General features: G+C 37.7%; 1 protein-coding gene across 7 annotated transcripts in view; it reads left to right on the top strand.

Annotated features, from left to right (window-relative positions):
• Positions 1–21,099, top strand: part of MAST4 (microtubule associated serine/threonine kinase family member 4) — a 277,213-nt gene that overhangs the window by 223,486 nt on the left and 32,628 nt on the right. For all 7 annotated transcript variants that reach the window (XM_041414724.1, XM_041414725.1, XM_041414729.1 and 4 more), the window contains 7 exons: positions 570–727; positions 2,009–2,084; positions 3,525–3,734; positions 6,780–6,881; positions 11,430–11,562; positions 17,380–17,447; positions 19,774–19,859. In XM_041414724.1, the coding sequence (XP_041270658.1) occupies positions 570–727; positions 2,009–2,084; positions 3,525–3,734; positions 6,780–6,881; positions 11,430–11,562; positions 17,380–17,447; positions 19,774–19,859 (833 nt within the window). The remainder of the gene's footprint in view (positions 1–569; positions 728–2,008; positions 2,085–3,524; positions 3,735–6,779; positions 6,882–11,429; positions 11,563–17,379; positions 17,448–19,773; positions 19,860–21,099) is intronic.

A 21,099-nucleotide genomic window follows, 5' to 3' on the forward strand; every position in this document is an offset into this window, starting at 1 on the left:
TCTTGATAAATGTATTGAGTTCTCTCACTATTTTCAGTGTACAGTTTTTTATAAGATAATAGCATATTAATTTTCTCAGCAAAGGTTTAGATAGTATTTAATTTTATTTTTAAGATTGTTAGTAATGTCTTAAATGTGGATAATGAAATACCTTTATGATGACAATATACAATTGGCATTGTGACAATAAGTTGTACTGTATGGTTACCATACTTTGGCTGTCCTACTTCAATAGTTAATTTTCAGCAGACTCCATTTTAGCTATTGTTATGTATCATTGACATCAGACATTAGACGTCACCTTTTCCTTAGGAAATTTAAATTTTTGAAATGCAATTTGTCTTCTGGAACTGAAGTGGTTCTTTTTTTGATACTTACTCTATACTTAGCTCATCAATTTAAGAGTAATTATTTATTTTCTTCTTTAAATTGGTAGTCAGGCACGAGAAACAGTAATTATAATTTTTAACTTAAATTACATTATTCATTATTTGTGAGCACCAAATACAGTCTTGAAAATGGTCTTTTTTCACTCTGATGAAAGCTTGTGTTTTCTTGGGCTTTTGCAGTCATCCTGCTCATCCCAAGAGAAGCTACACCAGTTACCATACCAACCAACACCTGATGAACTACATTTTTTGTCTAAACATTTCTGTACCACTGAGAGCATTGCCAGCGATAACAGGTGCAGGACAACTGCAATGCGCCCTCGGTCCCGAAGTCTCAGGTGAGTTTGTGTATCTGAAAACAGGGGTTGTATCTAAATTCACACATTAGAAGTAGCGTCATGCTGTTTTACACTGAGAATGTGTACTGGTTTTGAAATGGCTGAAATACATATGTAGCTAAGGCTGAATGAAGCATAGTCCTTTAAATACTTGCTCTGGTTTTGGTCATGACTCACTTCAGTGGTAAATATCGTTAAGATAGATCTTAATGTGAAGGCAACTAACCTGCAGAGACTGTCTTGATGACCTAGTCATTAATGATGTAATTGTAGTATTCCCTTTCTGAATCTATGTACCTGCTCTGTTCTCAGTAGTAGCCTGTGAATGTCTGTAACAGGCTGCCTCTGTCAGTTCAAGGACTCACCATTGTGATACGCGTGACAAAGTTTAGTGTTCAGTTTTGATCTTCAAGAATACCAGAAGCCAGATTTAGATTCACAGAATAATTTAAGTTGGAAGGGACCTTAAAGATTATCTCATTTCAACCCCCCCTGCTGTGAGCAGGGACATTTCCACTAGACCAGACCTTCTAGACAGATTGAATGGGCCAGAATCACCAACACAGGTAATCTGTATTGAGATTTTTTTAAAGGGCTTTGTAGTGGACAGTGAGGCTCATGATAGCAAAACATAATTTTGTAGGTTTGTGAGGTCTGTGGGTATCTTTTATGAATTCTTTTCCTCAAAGTCTTGTGCTTTTTTTACAGGCACAGCACTCCAGCTTTGCTCAACACATATATATATATATATATATATATATATATATATATGTATTATTTATAGGAAGTTACTGCCTTTATCTGCTGTTCAGACTGAAAATAGATTGTTTTGATATATTTTTTCAAATTATCCACTTAGAAAAACAAACAAAACTCAAACTCATTTTGTACTTCTTCACTTGCAGCTACCAGAGTTCTTGGTCAGATCTTGCTATTTTGATTGTATCTAATCTTCAAAGGTACAGGTATAAGACCAGTTAAAAAGATCTCTCTTGCCCTTCTGAGGAAAAGATAATGTTCACAAGGCTTCATCTGCCTTGAAATACAGGTACAAACTAGGAGAATAACATGGTTAGCAGTTAGATGTCAAGTACATTAAATAACCATGAGGACTTGAACAGAAATAGCAGAAAGGAATTAAGTGTGCTATTGATTGCAGACTGTACCTTTCCAGTGAAGTCTGTGCTGACTTTTTGTTGCAAATAAATAATACAAAAATATAAGAATTAACTGTAGTTCATGCTGGGACAAATGTAAAGGGCTAATGTGCTTTGCTTGCAGCCCTGGACGTTCTCCTGCTTGCTGTGACAATGAAATAATTATGATGAACCATGTCTACAAAGAAAGGTTTCCAAAGGTAATGAATTATATTTAAGATACCCAGTATCTAAATTGGTAGGCAACATAGGTTTCAAGTAAGAGGTGCGTTTGTTACGGGAAGTAATGATCCAGCCCTGTAATGGCTTCCATAAAGCATCACTGATCTCTTACTGCAACGATACAGTCATGATCAAGAAAACTCTGGTGGGAACTGGACATTCATTTGGCAACGCTGCTAAACTGGTTTTGAAATTAATCATGCTGGTAAAATATTCTGCTGATTGGAATCTGATGATACCTTGGATTTCAGTAGGTGGTGTACTTGGGGCAAATGCATACTGCATTAGTAAATCAAAACCAGTTTCCAGTGCTAAGTCTTGAGAAGCATCTGCTGTGATATACCAGCAGATTCCTTTGGTTAGTCCATTTCTTCATTTTCGCAAACACTTGCTATATACTTCACATACATGTATATGCGTTATATGCACTGATCTATTGCACTTAATGAGATCAGTACACAGATGAGGGAGTTGGACTATGAGATAGGAGGATGTTTTGCTCTCCTGTCCAGAGATCTTGAGACACAGATGAGTCCCTGCGTGCAGGTCTGTGTGCACAGCTTGAAGCACTGTACTCTCAGTTGCTCCTAGAATTTTAATTACCCCTGGAAAATAAAACAAGATACTGTTCCTAAAACATGAGTTAAAAAGGGAGAAATTTCTTTGCATTTCTTCATATAAATGTAAAAAAAGATTTGTCAAGATTTGCAAAGTAATCGAGCAACAATATGAAGTGTGAAGAACTCACTTATCTTCTGTTGAAGACATGAACTAAGATATGTGGGATTACTGTTCAATAATAATAATAATAATGATATCTTCAAGAGTTTTTTTGAAGCATCTGCAATTCTGTGAGAACCAGACAGTTGGTTATGTAAAACAAATGCATCTGGGAGCCTGCAGACACGTTTGTCAGGACCTGTGAGCTTGTGGTGCTTTTGATTAATCAAATGAGCCTCATTCAAACTCTGCTCAGTGAAATTTTTGTGGAATAACCTTTGTGAAGGTAGTGACTGTATTCTGCTGTCTAGTATCTGCAGTTTTAGCAGAAAAAATAGGCCCCCTATCAGTTATCTTTTTTCTTTTGTATATATTTCCACTTTGGTTTTGACTTAAAAGCTTTTTATTTCTGTTAGTGAGTATCACAAGATTAGTGTACAGTTAATCACCGTTGGCAGACAAAGTGGGGAACTGGGTAGTAGAACAACAAGGCTGTTGCTTTTCTGTACTGCTAATGTGGGGAAATGTCATCTGTCACTTTGCCTTTGTGTACTTGCCTTTTGGCTTCAGTCATTTCATGCATTCCAGCTAGGTAAATTCTTAGGCAGTACAGAAATGTTCTAGAGTCAGAAATAACTTCAAGGCTGTTAGTTTCATGTAGAGCTGATTTAATGTGTTGAACAACTGCTTTCCTATAGGCCACAGCTCAGATGGAAGAGAGGCTCCAGGATATTATAACAAATCATTCTCCAGAGAACACCCTTCCACTGGCAGATGGAGTGCTCAGTTTTACCCACCATCAGATCACAGAACTAGCTCGAGATTGTTTGGATAAATCTCACCAGGGCCTCATCACATCACGATACTTCCTTGAATTACAGCAGAAATTAGACAAATTGCTACAGGAGGTATGATCCATGAGACTGTCATGTGTTTGCCTGAAAAATTGTTTAAATCGGTTTGCCTTAGAGTTTGCTTGAATATTGTCTTGAATTATGACTGTTTACTCAAGTAATTGTCAAAGTGGTATTCGTAAGATGTTTTAGTCTACATAATGACTCCTGCAAAAACTGTAAAGCACCCTGGCATATTGGTCTGGAATAGAGGGGTTGTAGAAATTCCAGAAACAGCAGGATTACATTCTGCAGTGCAAATTGTAGATTGCTTATAGAAGCGTGTGCATAAGCCCCAGACAGGGCTAGCTATTTCATTTACTTTAAATAAATGAGGTAACATACACACTTTCCTTTCATCAACCCTACTGTGTTGAGAAAGCAGACAGCAACCTTTACCTTTCCATTAGTGAGAGATTATTTATTATTTAATTATTTTTAACATTCATCTCATAGTTGAAATGTTGATTAGCAGCAAAAATGGCTTTTCTAAATGTGTTGACACTTTCATAGAATACTCAGCTAAATTAATTAAGATGAACTTGAAACTTGACAAACGTGCTGTTACATAAGTTTCTGTAGTTTATTAATGTATCATTTTCAAAAGAATGAGTACAACATGTAATTACTCATTTATTTGTGTGGGATTTGGTAGTATGTTATGAGTCAAAATAAATGTGATAGAGCAGCAGATTTGAAATTAATTCGAAATTCTTTCCAGCTGATGCCTTAAGGGTGCCATGCTGTCTTAATTGGTCCTTTGCTTTCTTTTGAATAGAAAGCAGGCACAAGCCTCACAAGTAAACTGCTACACAAGCAGTTTTGGTTGAGTTTTTGTGGGTTTTTTTTTTTTTTTTTTTTTTTTTTGTTGGCTTTTTTTGTTTGTTTGTTTTATTTGGATTTTTTTTGTTGTTGTTTTCTTGGGTTTTGTTTTTCCTGTGCTGCTTTTTTGTTAATTTCTATTCAGTAAATAGGATTTCTAAAACTACTGATTTTTGAACTTTTTCTCTTCATACGGCAAAACAAAATTTAAGACATCAATAAATTTATTCTGGATTGTTGAAACCCTATTTTTTAAACACTGAAAATACTTAGAGTTTGCTTACTAGTCAAGAGGAAGTTTTGACTTATGAAATGGTCATAGTTCTGCCATGCCAGAGTGCAGGCAGAATTGGTCAGTTGATAATGTCAGAATACCAGAAAACATGTCTAAGCCAGGATTCATTGAACCACTGCTAACGCTGTTGACAATATATACCTAAAAATGGCTACACATTAAGTAGAGTTTAGAATATGTGTTCACTAACAGCTCTCCCAAAACCTGCTAAAAAAAAACATGGCATCACATTATTCTTCATCCTGCATATAAAGTAAAAAAATCACCAAGCCACTCGTTTTGTCATATTCTATGATGTCAATTCTTTATTATGAAAAAGATTCCTGTTCTGCAAAGACATTATACCTTAAAAAATTCAGACTTAACTTTTGAATCCACTGCTTACTTCTTGTTAATAGCATGATATGACAGTATGAAAACTTTTTCTTTGGACAACTTGGTTATGGGCACTTTGTTGTGCTTTAGTTTCATGTGATTCACTTGTTGTTAATTCCCGGCTGCAATCTTCAGTAGAAAGCTGCATTTCCTGATTCTGCTTGGCACTGTGCAGTTACTTTAACTAGGGGAAGACTCCCTTGAGGTCAAAGCAGCTTGGTTTAGCCAAAATTTTTAGAATTTTAAGGTCAAGTGGACCTGAATGCTTTCCTGCTTCATCCTGCTTAAATGTAATATGTATTGAATCTTTTGTTCACCTAGGCATCTAAGTGTTCATAAAACTCTACAAAGGTGCTTTAAATTTTGTTGGTGGTTAAAATAAGCAGGTGTTTTGTTTACAAAAGAGTTTTATTTGGGCTAAGTTGATAATGTTCAGAGTTATGCTTCTGTCCAGTTAAGGTACTTCTGAAACCTCTTGCAGATGGCTAGATGATATTTGTACAGTTTTCGTTTTTTGAACTCCGCAGATTAATTCCTCTCATGTATTTGGTGATTTTTAAAATTGTGGTATTTACATTAAGAGCAATATGCATAGCTTTCTATTTTCACAGAGTTTTTTTCAAAAATATAATGTGTTATAGGAGAAGTACTTATTGGTCTGTAGTAATAATTTTTAAGTGTTAGTTTCTTAATTTTCTTTGTGGTTTTGAATAAGCAAGAGATGCTGAGAAACTTAAGCTGTGGGTTCTACTGTTCAGAGCAAGGAAATGCTTTGATATTTAAGGCAAATGCTATTAGGACATTCTAATCAGAAGGAGAATTATACAGTTGCTTTGCATTTAGTAGCATCCTTAAATAATGTAATGTGTTCTTAGAGGAGGGAAACATTTAAAAGAAACTTGAAATGCAGCTCAGACCATTGTGGAGATGTTGTCAAAACCTTCTAGATGTACATTTTCTGTATATACTCTTCTACAGCACCTCCCCCTCTTTTGTAATCTTTGTAGAACTCAATTTTTCATTGTCATCCTTTCTGCATGTACCTTTAGATGAAGCCTCTCTGCAAGTAAAGGTTTTTTATATGTATATGTGCATATAAATTGCCGTTTTCATATGACTGACAAAAAGATATGAATTTGGGATGGATGTTTCTTATATCTATTACTATTATTTGTGTTAGTTTTCATTTCGGCCTAACCCTGTTAAAGAATTGAGGCACAACCTGCATGTATAGATCAGTGTTGATCTATATTGATACATTGTATCTATTTGCAAAACTGGTGGTAATAATACTGTGTAAGCTTAAGAAACAAGAAAGAAAAAAAAAAGTAGGTGTTTGTGGTAGGCACTTTTGTTGTAACAGTGTTAAAGTTTTAAAGCTGGGTATATTTGAATAGAAGTTACATTGTTGCTCAGATCTTTGTTATCTCTGCTGGCATCTTGAAATTGATGCGCAGTTTGTATCAAGTACATGCTTCAAACCCTACCGGCGTCCTAAATATCACTGCTTTCCTAAGCAGGGCATTGAATGTGATTTGGTTCAATATGGATTTATTTTTATCTTTTAGGCACAAGAGCGATCAGAGAGTGGAGAAATGGCATTTATTAAACAACTTGTTCGCAAAATCTTGATAGTTATTGCTCGTCCTGCTCGCTTACTGGAATGTCTGGTAAGGTCATGCTTACTATGTTTTCACTTAGTATTTAGTGTTTTTCTCTTAGTAGTGCAGGCAGTTCTCTGATTTAGTATTTAAGGCCCTTTACAATTGATTTTTGGAACATGTCAAATAGTATGGTTGGGCTTCATCGTTTGTGGGATCCTTTCCACTTCTATTCTTGGATATAGTGTACTGGCAGGACCCTCCTGCAGTTTTGTTTGATTCCCTGCTATTGCAAATACTGTGGTATAGAATCCCTTTCATCAGCTGAGGAAGCTGCTGTTTAAAACCAGCTGGCTTTTTCTGTTGTTTTGTTAGACTTCTCCATTTCTTGGGAAGACTATTCCAGAATTGTAATTGCTTGGTGGTTTTCTCATTTCTTAACAGTTTCATAATTTTGTTGCACTCAACAGCTGCCAGAACTATAAACAGCTTGAGGTCAGTTCTGCAGTACCTGACCTGGCAATAAGAGCAGAAGAGGGATTAGGCTGTCTGGATTCACAGGTAGTTGGTGTTATACTGGGGTCCAGAAGGAGCAGAAGAGTTGATTTATTTATGCATGAGCATAGCAGCGATGTTGCCACACTGGGTTAGTTTGTGTGTGCTGTGTGGGCGTGTTTCTGCTTTTTTTGCCTGTGCTGTGGGAGCTGGTATGGCTCAGGTGTGGGAAGTTGCTCCTACACATGGAGCCAGCGTTCTTCAGTTGTTCAGTTGAACTAATAAACACTTGCAGAACACAGTGTACACAGGAGGATAGTGTAGACACCCAAATGCCATGCCAGAGCCAGCCTGAGTCCAAAAGGCCTGGCAGGCAGCCTGAGCTGATTTTGAGCCACTCTGCTTGCCAATATAAGATCAGTGTTGATGCTGCATACAGCTATTTGAGGCTGGCAGGCCTTACGTGGAGTCCAGCTGGCTGCTAGACTCAAGTTATGCTGGAAATTGCATTTGCGTCGCACTGAATCTGAGCTAGTAAGCTAGCTAGTAAGTCTTTCCAACCTGATTTTGGCTTTGTGCTGAGTCCCTTCATCTGTGGCACAGTTAATCCACACCCTGGCTTGTTCAGCCATGGGCATTTTGAGAGCTGCCTCTAGTTTGTTTTGGAAACACCAAGTCTCAGTGTTCCCAGTTGCTTTTTTGTTCGTGATTTGCAGTTCAGAAGGAATCTAAAAATAAGATATGTGCTCTGACTCAGCATGGAAGAGATGTGAGGTGTTTAAAAAAAACAACCAAAACAAACAAAAAGAAAGGCTTTAGCGAGAACAACATCTTAGCATGTCCTGCTTCTGCCATTGAATCGAAATTTGTTTTACTCCTCCTCCCTGAGAGGTTCTTTCCATGTCTAGTGTGTTGTTCCCTGCTCTTATTTACAGGGTTTATATGTTTCTCCACATCATCCAGTTTCTCATCTCCTTGTTTTTTCCCTTTCTGGTTTGCATCCTTCTCTATTATCACACATCCAGAAATGCTCTTAAATACATCTTGTGGGCAGTCAGCCCAAGACTTGTTATAATAATACTTTACATCTTCCATTACAGGCTTGCTACTTTCTCCCATCAGTCCTTGCTCCCAGCATCATTATTCTCTATTGGCTTTCTAATTGAGGTGCTGGAGTGTGTCCAGTGAAGGGCAGCAAGACTCATGAAGGGTCTAGAAAATGTATCTAGGAACGGCTGGAGGAGCTGGGTTTGTTTGGTCTTAAGAAGAGCAGGCTCAAGGGGCACCTTATCGCTCTTACAGCTCCCTGAAAGGAAGGTGCCAGGTGGGAGCCATTCTCTCATATGGTGCCCGCAATACTACAGGAAGTAGCCTTAAATTGAGACAGGGGAGATTCAGATTACATGTTTGAAATTTTTTTTCCCCTGTTAGAGTGGTCAGGCATTGGAATAGGTTGTGTAGGAGGTGGTAGAGTTACCCGAAGTTGTTCAAGAGGTGTTTGGATCTCGTGCTGGGTGATGGTTCAGTGGTTTAGAGGTGACAGTGGTGGTGCTGGGTGGATGGTTGGACTGAATTATCTTAAAGGTTTCTTTGAACTATGATGATTCTGTGGTTCCAATTCCAGTTCTCTCTTGGTCTATTTGCCTATTAGTTTATTCTCCCTAAGTGCTAAGTTTTAATGGGATCTAGTCCGAATCTCTGTTCACGTAGTTGCCACTTCCTACCGTTGGGATTTTGTCCTAGGCTACTTGCTCTGCTTCAAGTAGAATGATGTGCATCCTGCACCCCTCCTTTTGCTGGGCATGCTGGAATGAGTGCAAGAACAGCGGTGCAAAGTCCAGATGTGATTGTGTCTCATAACTGAGTTTCAGAGCAGTAGTGGCAGGGAAAGCCAGCACAGCTTGCTTCTAGTGTTCTCACTTAAAACAGGATATTCAGAAGGATTAAACTGGATTGTGACAACCCTGCATCGAATGTTTCTACAAATACGGGTAGCTTGAACAAATGTAGCCTACAGTCAAGCAACAGTACATTTTTCGTGCAAGAAGATGTTAAGCCTAGATCATAAACATAATTGTAAAAACAGTACTTTTTTTGTAATGTCTCTCTGGAAACTTTTGAATATTACTGTGTGGTATTTTAGAATATCTGTGTGAAATAGATACTAGGTGTGGAAAACTCCAGCCTCTGTAAGAAAATTCATAAAAATTTTAGGAAAAAATTCCAGCTTTGTGGTGACCAGACATTTCAGATACCATGCAGTAAAGCTGTCAGTTTTCTGATGGTGGTCTTGTCACAGATGTTCGTAGCATGCGAAATCCTGTTTTAGTTTACTTGATAATCATACAAATAAAGGTTTTATGGTTTCATATGTGTTAAGAGCTACTGTCAATTATTTAAATATTTTTTCTCCATTTGTACATGGAAAACAAAACGCAGAGTTGGAAGTGAAGATCAGAAAATAAATTCATTGCTTCTCATTATTCAGACCCGTGTATGTATATGTGTGTCTTTAGATAGATTCATATGATTAAAATTACCTGTTTTAAAATTGCCTTGTCTTGCTAGTAAGTGGAGGAGAAGCTGTTTATCTGTCACTGCAGCAGGTCAGGAGATGATAATGTTTTCATGACAAAAGTAAATAAAAATCTTGGCACACAACATCATGCTGTTGGCTGCTTTAGTGCCAAGGAGTGACATGTAAGAGATACAGCTGGGGACAGCATGTAAGATGAGGAGAGTAAGACTGAAATAGCATGTACTGTTTAGTTATTGGTTCAGGTGTTTTGGGCAGGTTTGCAGCATCCTGTGGCTTTGGGCTGAAGTAAGGCAGCTTGGACAGTTCATGGGTTTGCGGTTAAGTAGTTTGCAGTACGTTGTACATGATGAAGATTGTTTCATGACACATGTAAAACTTGTGAAACTTGATTGTTTCCCTAAGACTGAAAATTCTAAAGATATTTTATTTCAGACATGCTACAGCAGTTCTGATGCAAAATGAAGCGTGGTAGCAAATTTCTGGGTCAAGGTGTTGACTTTCATAGTCCTGAGTAGCCTGAGGATCTAGGACAGGACCCTTGTGACTGAACGTGTAGTCTAAAATGCCATGGAGTTATGTTTGGTGGCAAAACAGTCAGGAAATTAGCTATCTCAACAGTCTGTCTGGCTTCTGCAGATATTTGTGACAGAGCTGACCTACTGGAGGAAAAAATCTATTTCGTTATGTTAATGACTGGTGGCTTACTCTGTTAAGGATTGCACCTATAGGCACAAACACCTTGATGAACACAGTAACCATGAACAGATGATTTGGTGTGAATTCATGCCAGTGAGAGAGAGAAATTGTGTTTAAAAATCCCACTCACATTGTTTTAATAATCTTCTTTGCTCCTTTCAATGTGTTTTGTTATACGCCTTAAAAAGTAGTAAAATTAAATGTGTTTCCAAGGGACTTGGGCATAGCATTTAGAGTTTCTATTCTTTTTGTTCATTTTTGTTCCTTATTGAGGCTTGCCTTTTTGGTATGTTATAAGTGATAGTTGTAATATAGTTAGTTCCCACAGGGGAATGTTTAATTTCTGAATTTGAAACAGTTGGATCAATGAAGCTCAGATTTTTTAAATCAAGTTTCGATTTTGTCTTCATTCTAAAGTTAGTGATTTTTAAATTGTATTTTCCATAAAACACAGTGCATATATATTGATTGGAAATACTTGAAATTAATACTTCAGAAGTAAAAAGTGCAGTGCAATATATTTACATAGTTGTAGTGGATTTTTATAAACAAACACATGCAGGGATATAGTCTTCTCTCTTTGAAATCTTATTTTTGCTGCTTATAGGTCATTTCACTCAGTATTACATGAAGTTTTGATGGCAAAGAATATAATATTTATGTAAAGTGTTGCTCTGAAATAGTGACATGCAATTCCATTGCTCATTGTGTTAAACTGTATAAAAATTGGAACAGATAAATAGACTATGAGTAGTAGAATAAAGAGGTACTGTTTTTAGTAGGAATATGCCATATATGTGGAGTTAGAAGAGTCAAAGGAACTTTTTATGTTAGACCCTAAGGAGCCAGTTTCAACAGAGAAAATGATGATGATTATTTTTCCTTAGGAATTTGATCCCGAAGAGTTTTACTATCTTTTGGAAGCAGCTGAAGGCCATGCTAAAGAGGGGCAAGGCATTAAAACAGACATCCCTCGATACATTATTAGCCAGCTGGGCTTAAATAAAGATCCTCTGGAAGGTAAGTGAATCTCCTGGTAGGAGAAACCTACAGGTTTCTAGGTTCTTCCTTCTCAATGTGTTCTATCGTTCTCATAATCTGTATGTACCTGAAAAGGGTCAAGGTAAAGATGGTAACAGAGCAAGCTTTTCTGACTTCAGCTGTACTCTCACAAGCTCAAACAAACACATCTAAAATGCCATCTCTTCTGAGCAAGTTGTTGGGTTTTTTTTGTTTTGTTTTGTTTTTTTTGTTTGTTTGTTTTTTGTTTTTTGGGGTTTTTTTTGTTTGTTTTTGTTTTTGTTTTTTTTTGCAAATATCATTCACAAATACACTGTATCAGTGATACCACTCATCTTCTTCTAGCCTGACAATGCAACTTCCTCATTGCAGCTCTAGTTGGAATTTACTGGGATAATTTGATGGTGACTGTTATCTAAGCACAGTTATAGAGGGCCTTTGGTTGAGCTGTTGTTTGCCTTTCAGTGCTCCCAGATTCCTTCATCTTGGAATCTCAAAGAAGACTATCTCATTAATTTTCTGTGTTGTTTGAGTCCATGTTGGGTGCTTTTATAGGGAGAACTTAGGTTCCAGTGGAGGTATTGTCACTGCAGAATTTTTCTTTGCTGTGAGAATGGTGAGACACTAGAACATGTTGCCCAAAGAAGTGGTGGGTGTCCCATCCTTGGAAGTGTTTAAGACCAGATGGAATGAGGCTCTGAGCAGTGTGGTCTAGTGGAAGGTGACATGGTAACCCACCTAGCTGGTAAAGGGAAGCCAGTTGATGTCATCTTCTTGGATTTCAGTAAAGCTTTCAGTACTGTCTCTCACAGTGTCCTGCTGGACAAAATGTCCGGCACACAGCTGGATAAACAAACACATCACATGATGGGAGAGCAGCTGGTTCATGGGTCAGGTACAGAGGTTACAGTGAATGGGGTGACATCAGAGTGGTGACCTGTCACTAGATGGGTTCCACGGGACTCCACCTTAGGCTCTGTGCTCTTCAGCATCTTCAGAAATGATTGTGTGCAGGACTGGGAGGGATACAAAGCCAGTTTGCAGATGATGCAAAACTAGGAGAAACTGCTGATTCCCTCAAAGGCAGAGACGCCCTGCAGAGAGACCTTGACAAATCAGAGGGCTGGGCAGTCATCAACCATATGAAATTCTACAAAGGAAAATGCTGCGTTCTGCACCTGGGATGGAGCAACCCTGGATGTACAGACAAACTGGGGAATGAGAGGCTGGAGAGCAGTGCCATGGAAAGGGGCCCAGGGATTCTGGTCCATGGCAAGTTGAACATGAACCAGCAGTGCCCTGGCAGCCAGGAGAGCCACCCAGGTCCTGTGGGCACCAGGGACAGCATGGCCAGCCGGGCAAGGGAGGGGATTGTCCTGCTCTGCTCTGAGCTGGGGCAGCCTCACCTCGAGTGCTGGGGGCAGTTCTGGGTGCCACAGTGTAAGAAGGACAGCACTGGAGAGTGTCCAGTGAGGGCATGGAGGCAGTGAAGGGCCTCGAGGGGAAGCTGTATGAGGAGTGGCTGAGGTCACTTGGTCTGTTCAGCCTGGAGGAGGCTGAGGGGAGACCTCATTGCACAGCTTCTTCACAAGGGAAAGCAGAAAGGCAGACACTGATCTGGTGAGCAGTGACAGGACCAGCCTCTGGTGACCAGTGACAGGATCTATCTGAAGGAAATGGCCTGAAATTGTGTTGGGGGGGGCGGGGGGATTAGGTTGGATATCAGGAAAAGGTTTTTCACCTAGAAGGTGGCTGGACACTGAAACAAGTTCCCCAGGGAAGTGGTCACAGCACCAGCTCGACAGAGTTCAAGAAGCATTGAACAATGCTCTCAGGCACATGATGTGACTCTTGGGGGTGGTCCTGTGCAGGGCCAGTAGCTGGACTTCATCATCCTTTTGGGTCCCTTCCAGCTCAGCAGATACTGTGATTCTGTTTCCCAGCCCCTGGTGGTCCCTTCCAGCTCAGCAGATACTGTGATTCTGTTTCCCAGCCCCTGGTGGTCCCTTCCAGCTCAGCAGATACTGTGATTCTGTTTCCCAGCCCCTGGTGGAAGGCTTAGAACAAGATAATCTTGAAGGTCTTTTCTAACCCAAGGCATTCTATGGTTCTTTGAAGGACAGCACTGAAAAAACTAAAATTACTTCTTTGTCATAGCCAGATCATCTTCTTTGTCACCCTGAGACCAGGTTGTAGCAGTGGTGACAGATAGAAATGGGTTAATTGCATTCAGTGATAGTTGTGCAATTTGGAAGAAATTAGCAGAGATGCCATAATGGAAGAATGATCCTAGCTGGGCCAATTAGCTTTTCTACCATGTTATCAACCAAGACTTGGAAAGGGCTTGATAACACAAAATCATAGCAAAAAACTATGATAAACCTTTTTTTTTACTAGCTTTCATGATGCAAGATCACATGTTGTTAAATCAGAGAAGTAGTATATTGTGTTTTAAAACCCTTCTGCTGAACCAAAGCACAAGTTCAGCACTGCCAGTTGTGTCAGGAATTTGGTTAGTTCTAGTTCAGTTAGATCAAGTATTGTTACAGATGACATTAATGTTATATTAACAGATCTAAAGAAAGTCAAGCCTATTATTGGTCCACTTCCTATCTTCACAGAACTTCCTCATCCAAATTTAGTATTATTTTTAGTCTGAGATACAGATTAACAGCTTTGATGCTTTTTGTTTATATTTGGACTGCAGTAAAGGAAGCCAGACAAATTGAGAAAACATACATAAATACTTTTTTCCCTTTGGTTTTGGAAAAGATCAAGAAGTATTGAAATTCTCTGCAAGATAAAGCATTGTCTTCTGGATTTGGTGAGCTGTTGGTCTGTCCTAAACTGACAATTCATCAATTCTTCACTGGTCAAGTATGCAAGATTTAATTTAGAATGCGGGTTGAGCGTTTTATATTATTGACTCTGCTTCTGCCAGTTGAACCTTGTCTTTCTCATTGACTCTTCCTGGCCACTTGGATAAAAGTGTTCCTAAACAGTAGTCAAGAATCTGTCCCTACCCATGTTTAATAACAACACTTCTTTTGGACAACTTATTGTAAGAGAGGTCTAGAAACAATGCCTATATATAAATAAGGAATACTGCTTTCTTTAACTAAGTATTTGTTTAATGGGAGGAGTATACTTCATCTAGGACACATCTTACTGTATTTCATAAACTGAATATTAATTAATATAAAAAACTTTGAAGCATTCAAATGATAATTAAAATAATGGGGTTTTTTTTGGTTTTTTTGTTTTTTTTTTTTTTCCTGAACAGAAAAATAGTCTTTGTGGTTTGCCAGTAAATACTGAGGGGTGTATGACATATGGATTACTGATTTTTGGTTCCGTTGGAGATTTGAGCAATTGAATTATTTAGTGTTTTATTTTAAAGATTAATGTATATGAGTATTTGTAATAGTTCATTTAGGCCATCTGATTTGTGTTAATGCTTTCCTCCCACACTCCAAAAAAAAGTAATATTTATAATCAGTATAAATCACTGTGCAATGACTTCTTAAATTATCTAGTTTTGATAATTTAATGGGTGTCTCTATATATAGGGCTGCTACTTAAACAACAATGAAAGAAGGGCATTATGGGTTTATGCCCTGGAATTAATGGTTTACAAAGAGAATTAATGGGAGCACTGTATTCATTACTATAAAAATATTATGGGAAGATCATCCTCAAGAACTTTAAAGCCCTTTTATGTAAAAATAGAAAATTTTTAAAAAGCAGAACCAAGTTTTTCAAAACAAAAAAGTGTACCTCTGTAGCACTACTTGCTTATCCTGTAACACAGAATATATTTTCAACCAAGATGTTAATTTGTGTCTTCAATTTTCCTAAATGTTCATGCAAAGGATTTTCTTTCTTCTGCAGGGGAAAGCAACCTACTTTAGATCTTTCTCTACTTGCCTCCTTTGTTTGCTGTAATAACTGTAGTGTCCTTTCTTTGAGTGAAATGATGCTTGTATTATTTGGTGATAATGCTAGATAAATTTATACTGAACTGAAAGCAATACCACAACAGATTCATCACTTTGCAGAGAGTGGTGGCTGCAATTCTGAAGAGTTCCCTAGGGAGAAATTTTTTCCCTGTGTTTTTCAAATTGCCATCTTTACCTTTTTGAATCATGAGTTTTCAGAAAATGTTTAAATCAGTGGAAGAAAAAGGACAGATGTTTAATGGTATTTAGATGAGTTTGAAAAATCTCTTCAGGCACTGCAAAATGGTTCCATAGCTCCCTATTTTGAAAGCTGACTTTTGGTTCCATCCCATTAGTACCTACTGCTTGCAAATAATACGGATTTTTCAGATAGTGGTTATTTTGCAGAAGTTTTGTTTCAAAAAGGATTATTTTAATTTGTTATTTATGAAAGTAATCTCAGTTGAGAAGGCTGTCAAAGTATATTATTCCAGCTAGCTTGGTTCTCACCCATACAATAAAGGTTTCATCAACACTTCTATTCTAAAACCCCCGTGTTCACAAAACCGTGACTTTTGACTAGAAAATCCACTTCAGGTTCAGCCTGTATAATTTTTTTTCTTCAAGATTTTGTCTGTTCTAGTGGGGATATTTTTCACTGTTTATTGACTTAGTTTTTGGAATATTTTTGAGCTTCTTTAACACTTGAAAGATCTGTTTGGATTTTGAAGTGACGTTCTAATTTTTTCTGTTTCTTACAGTTACCACATGTTTTGGTTTGTATAGTGGTTACAAATGAGAGTTACTCCTTAAATCTTTAGCTGCTCCAAAAGAAAATTATCTATGTGGTTAATTTGGTTTCAAAAATTGCATTAAGTGTTGAAGAGCATTTCATTTGTAATAATAATTTTTTTTTAATAGAAAAATCCAATTTAGGTATTCTGTGTAAATATTCAGTTATATTTCATAGTCATAAATTCGGTTAACAGTCTTGAGATAAGAAACTATATCTTGCAGATTTTAGGTGGTCTTATTTCTGATTCCAAGCACATAATTGTGATAAAATTTGCATCTTTGGCTATGTAGGATATATAATTAAATATGTGCATGTTTGCTGGGGTCTTTTAGTGACTTGCTGTCCTGTTTGGCTTTTTTTACCCAGATGAATTCTTGGTTTCTACCTGCCTTGAAGAACAGGCTGCAGCATAGGTTGATAGTGGCAGGGACAATCTAATAAAGTTGTAGGCTTCTAAAAATCTTACTTTCCCAGAGAATTCATCTGTGTTAGTGACTCTGTAAATTATAACCTTCCATGAAAATGGCTTTTAGCTTATTCTGATAGGCTTATCAGCATTTCTTTGTAGAAGAAGCTAACTATTTAGAGTCTGTCCTAAGTCTAAACTAGAAGCTTTTGCTTCTAGCACACAAAGGGTGAAGCCTACTGTTAACGCCTCAGAGGCTGAAATCTTCAGGACTTTCAGCAGGTTAGTCTGTCTTTCCCTTAGTGCTCAGTTTGCACACAGCTCTTGGAATTCCCAGGTCTAAGCAATAAAAACAGTACTACTTTTCATTGCTTCATGGCTAATCTTCATTGCTTCAGAGGAAGATTGTTACACAGGCACTGAATATCAACAAGTCTTTATTTCCTGAGTGGATTTTTAAATATATGCTTGGAGGTGCCCTGAAAGTTATTTTTCAAGTGCTACTGGGGTTTTTGTTATTGTTGTTGTTTTTTGGTTTTGTTTTGTTCTTTATTTTTTAATTTTTTAAAATTTTCTTTTAAGTGTTTCAGAAAGATGTCACTTCTCACATTTTCTGTGCTTCATTTAGTTTTGTATTTTCCATAGTTTAAAATGAAGTTTTTAATTTTTCTTTCCAGAAATAGCTCAGCTAGCTAATTGTGACAGTGGGACAGCAGAAACTCTGGAAGCAGATGAATCAATAAATGTAAGTTTCCCTCTTATGTTGCTGCTTTTGCTGAATGTGAACAAGGAAAATCTGTTGTGTTCCCCCAGCCCTGCCTGTTCTGGTTTCTCCTGGTGTGTGTGAACAGATTAAACAAACATTGATTAATACACTAAGTCTGTGAAGCTCTTCAGGCGGAAAGCTTTCAAAAGGTGTAACCGATTCTACCTATTCTAACGGTTCTGCTATGTTCCTAGACATCTCAGTGTCTTCATCTTCCACAAAGTTAGTGTTTACTGTGTGGCAATAACTTTACCACAAAATCCATCACTGCTTTCTTTTTTTTCTATTCAGTCAATGTATTCCTTTTTCTTTCAGAAGTATTGGTAAACTATTTAATAAAACAATGTATTTTAAAGAAATTTTAAAACAGTCTATTCACAGAGGCAGCTAATGATGAAATTGAGAGATCTGAACAGATCCAGTGAAGAGACAAAGAAGAAATGAGTATGCTAGCAGGTAGCCTGGATTCAGAAAGTTAGTTTCGAAACATTTGGATAGGTTGTGTATCATTCTTCTGAATCTGAGTTCAAAAGCACTTCCTACAGCAGTGTGTATCTTACATCAGTATTTTGTTAGGTGTTTGCTCAGGATAACAAAGGAAAAGCAAGTTGGAGACATTGATTATGAGCTTAAATGTGATTATTTTAAATTCTTACTTTTATAAGTTGGTTTTTACACCTTGGATTTCAGTCAACAGAGTAGATGAAGTTCCTACATTTAGTCTTGATTTTCAGTGCAAGTGGATAGTGAAAACAAGAGCAGTTTTAGGGGATGTCTAGGTAATTCACTAGTACTTAAAAAGTTTTTACAAATGTTAGCAGGCATGGATTATCTGTTCTAATCCATAGCAGAAAAAACATCATTCTCTGGTACATGCCATAGTGGGATATTTTGTAATATTTGACAAAGTGCCACTTATGAAGGATTCTGTAATTGACAAAGAAGGTATTTCTTCTGCTTTTATTCGTCTGCATTTGAAATACTTTATTAGACCTGAGCAGCATTTACTGACAAATTGGAGAAAGGACAAAGTAACTAGAAGGCTTAAAGGAAGTGCCAAAGTACTTAACTGAATCTAAGGTGAAAAGTGACTTAGCAATTGCTAAGCAGTTGAAATTGTGAAGTTATTTGTGTTGTGCAAATGCTGAAGAAATTCAGAAAGGGTAATGTGGTATAATAAAGGAATGTAAATAGGGGAGATGATGAAATCAGTAAAGAGAACTATAGAGGGAATATTTGGAAACATCTCAAAATGTAGCTGTGGAATAAACACACATGGGGAGTGACAGGAAGCATAACTTTCAAGTACAGGACTGCTCACAATCGTCATAAATAGCAATTAGGAAGAATCCTGTACTGGCAGACAAGTGGGCTGAACAATTTAGTAGGTGCTCTCTGTCACTTCTGTGTAGTTCATTATATTAGCATTTCACTAGTCTTGCACTGAATTTTTTTTAACAAGCATTTGATTGAAAATGTTTAAACCAGCTCTACTTTCAACTTCCAACTGTTACTAAACTGCCTGGGTAAGGATCGTGGGATTTCTTGGTGATTCAAAAGACATTGGAAAAAAATCTTGTGAGTTTGGAAGTCTGCATTTGCAGTCCCGTGCCTTCATCTTTTCCCCCTGAATCCCAATTCTAATTCGCACGTCTTCAAGATTAATTAAAAATTCAAACTAGAGAAAAGGTTTTGCCGTACTCAGGGCAACTTGGTTTTGAAAAAGTTCTGACAAAGAAGTAAATGAAAATGACCTCTTTAGGGGTAGAACTAATGTGTTTTTATTTTCCATCTTTTTCTCTTTCATTTTGTCTCTTTTCACCATCCTCCCTGTTATATCCCACTGTATCCTAATATTAGTTTGAAGTGTGCTCAGTTTATTTGAGTGAACAAGGGCTCATCAACAGTTTGTTGCTACCAACTGTAATACAAAAGTCAGATTTACTAGAAGGGGAAGGCAGTCTCCAACGTGTGCCATGTGGAATTCACAAAAGTCCATGACTCAAGATAATAATTGCCGGTAACTACTTTACCAGAAGCCTTTGTGAATGTAACCTGTGCATGGAGAGAAGTGGAGACTTTGCTGCAGTGCAGCAGATACCTGTTTGATGAAAAAGCAGCTCTGTTTCAGGAGGTCCCTCTCCATATTGGCTATGTGGCTGGCTGCCCAGAACTTTTACCTGGTTCATCAGTGTGACAGCCTGGTGATAGTTGGTTTTTTGTTTGGGTTTCCCCCCCTCCCCACCCCGATTTTGGAAAAAAAGCATTGTATTAACTTTGTTCATTCTCATATCTTACTTTGAAGAGCTCTAATACCTCGCTGAAGCTGCAGAGGAAACCTCGGGAAAGTGATTTTGAAACAATTAAACTGATTAGTAATGGAGCTTATGGGTGAGTAATCTCTGACTGTGATAGCTCTTTTGCATTTTAGTTTTGCTTAATTTCCTATTATTTCTTATTTCGGAGGTCTTCGTGTAAGGGAGTGAGTTTGCACCATGCTTTTTTCATTTAGTGTTCTTGTTTTGTACTAGTGTTTTAAATTGACATGGTTTTGGGAAGTTTGCTAGGCAATAATGAATTACTCTGCTGCAGTAAATTAAAGTACTGAATAGCACATCAGCAAGATTTTTCAGAATCACATAGCATGCCAAAGATGTAATGTGAATAAATCAAAGGGCAGATTTATGCTCACCTTTATAATACTGTGTTTATGCAGATGTGAGAGAGAATTATATGTCATCTGTAGGGGGACAGATTGATAAAAATGAATACTTACTTCACCTAGAAGTATCATTGCAATAGAAACTAACTTCCTGAAGTAGGGTAGCAGTGTTTTGTTATTTTGTGGATACTATTCTAGCTTTCAAATTTCAACCAATTAGCTTTAAAAGAAATTGCTATTTCTTGGTTTGTTTCTGGATACTTTGAAAGTGCACAGCTTACTGCCTTGTGATATGTAAGTCATCTGAAGATACTCAAGAAGACCAAGAGAAAATTCTGGGTCTCTAAATGAATACAGAATATTTTCTGGAAGTACTTGGAAGTACTGTGCAGTGGTGGTGTCTGTCTTCAGTCTCCTTTCTGATCCTGTACTATTGGTATTAGATCCTTGTTTGGCTCCTTCTCTGCACTGAAATGTGTCAAGACAGGAACTGTTTTCTGTAACCTGCAGGAACAAGAGGGATGTAAACTGACTCAAAAAAGAGAGGTGTGCATTTTGAGGTGAGCAGCCCATTGCTAAATGAGCCAATGTCACAGCCTGGGAGAGGAGGAGGGTGATGCTTCCTAGCACAGACCCCATTAGCCTGACTGCTTGAGGTGGGAAGTGGCAGCGAGCTGCTAGGACCGAGCACTCTGTGAAGGGATCTTTGACATAGGACAAGAAGCACCTGCAGTCTACCCACTGGAGTTTTGTGGGCTTGCTGAATGACCTGAGGCTGCTGGACTCTCTCTGATGAAATTTGGTTGAAGGTAGCCATGATTTCTGGAACAGGAGGCTTTTGCCTAGACTGTTGGCCATAGTCGCTTGTATGGAGGCTGCTTGTGTCCAAGGCATTTTTTCATAACTCAGCAAAAGTTCCAAGCAAAATAGTATAATCTGCATTAAAATTATATAAATATTCAAATACAA

Source organism: Onychostruthus taczanowskii, unplaced genomic scaffold (genome assembly GCF_017590055.1).
Source record: "Onychostruthus taczanowskii isolate IOZ18803 unplaced genomic scaffold, ASM1759005v1 scaffold46, whole genome shotgun sequence".
Lineage (NCBI taxonomy): Eukaryota > Metazoa > Chordata > Aves > Passeriformes > Passeridae > Onychostruthus > Onychostruthus taczanowskii.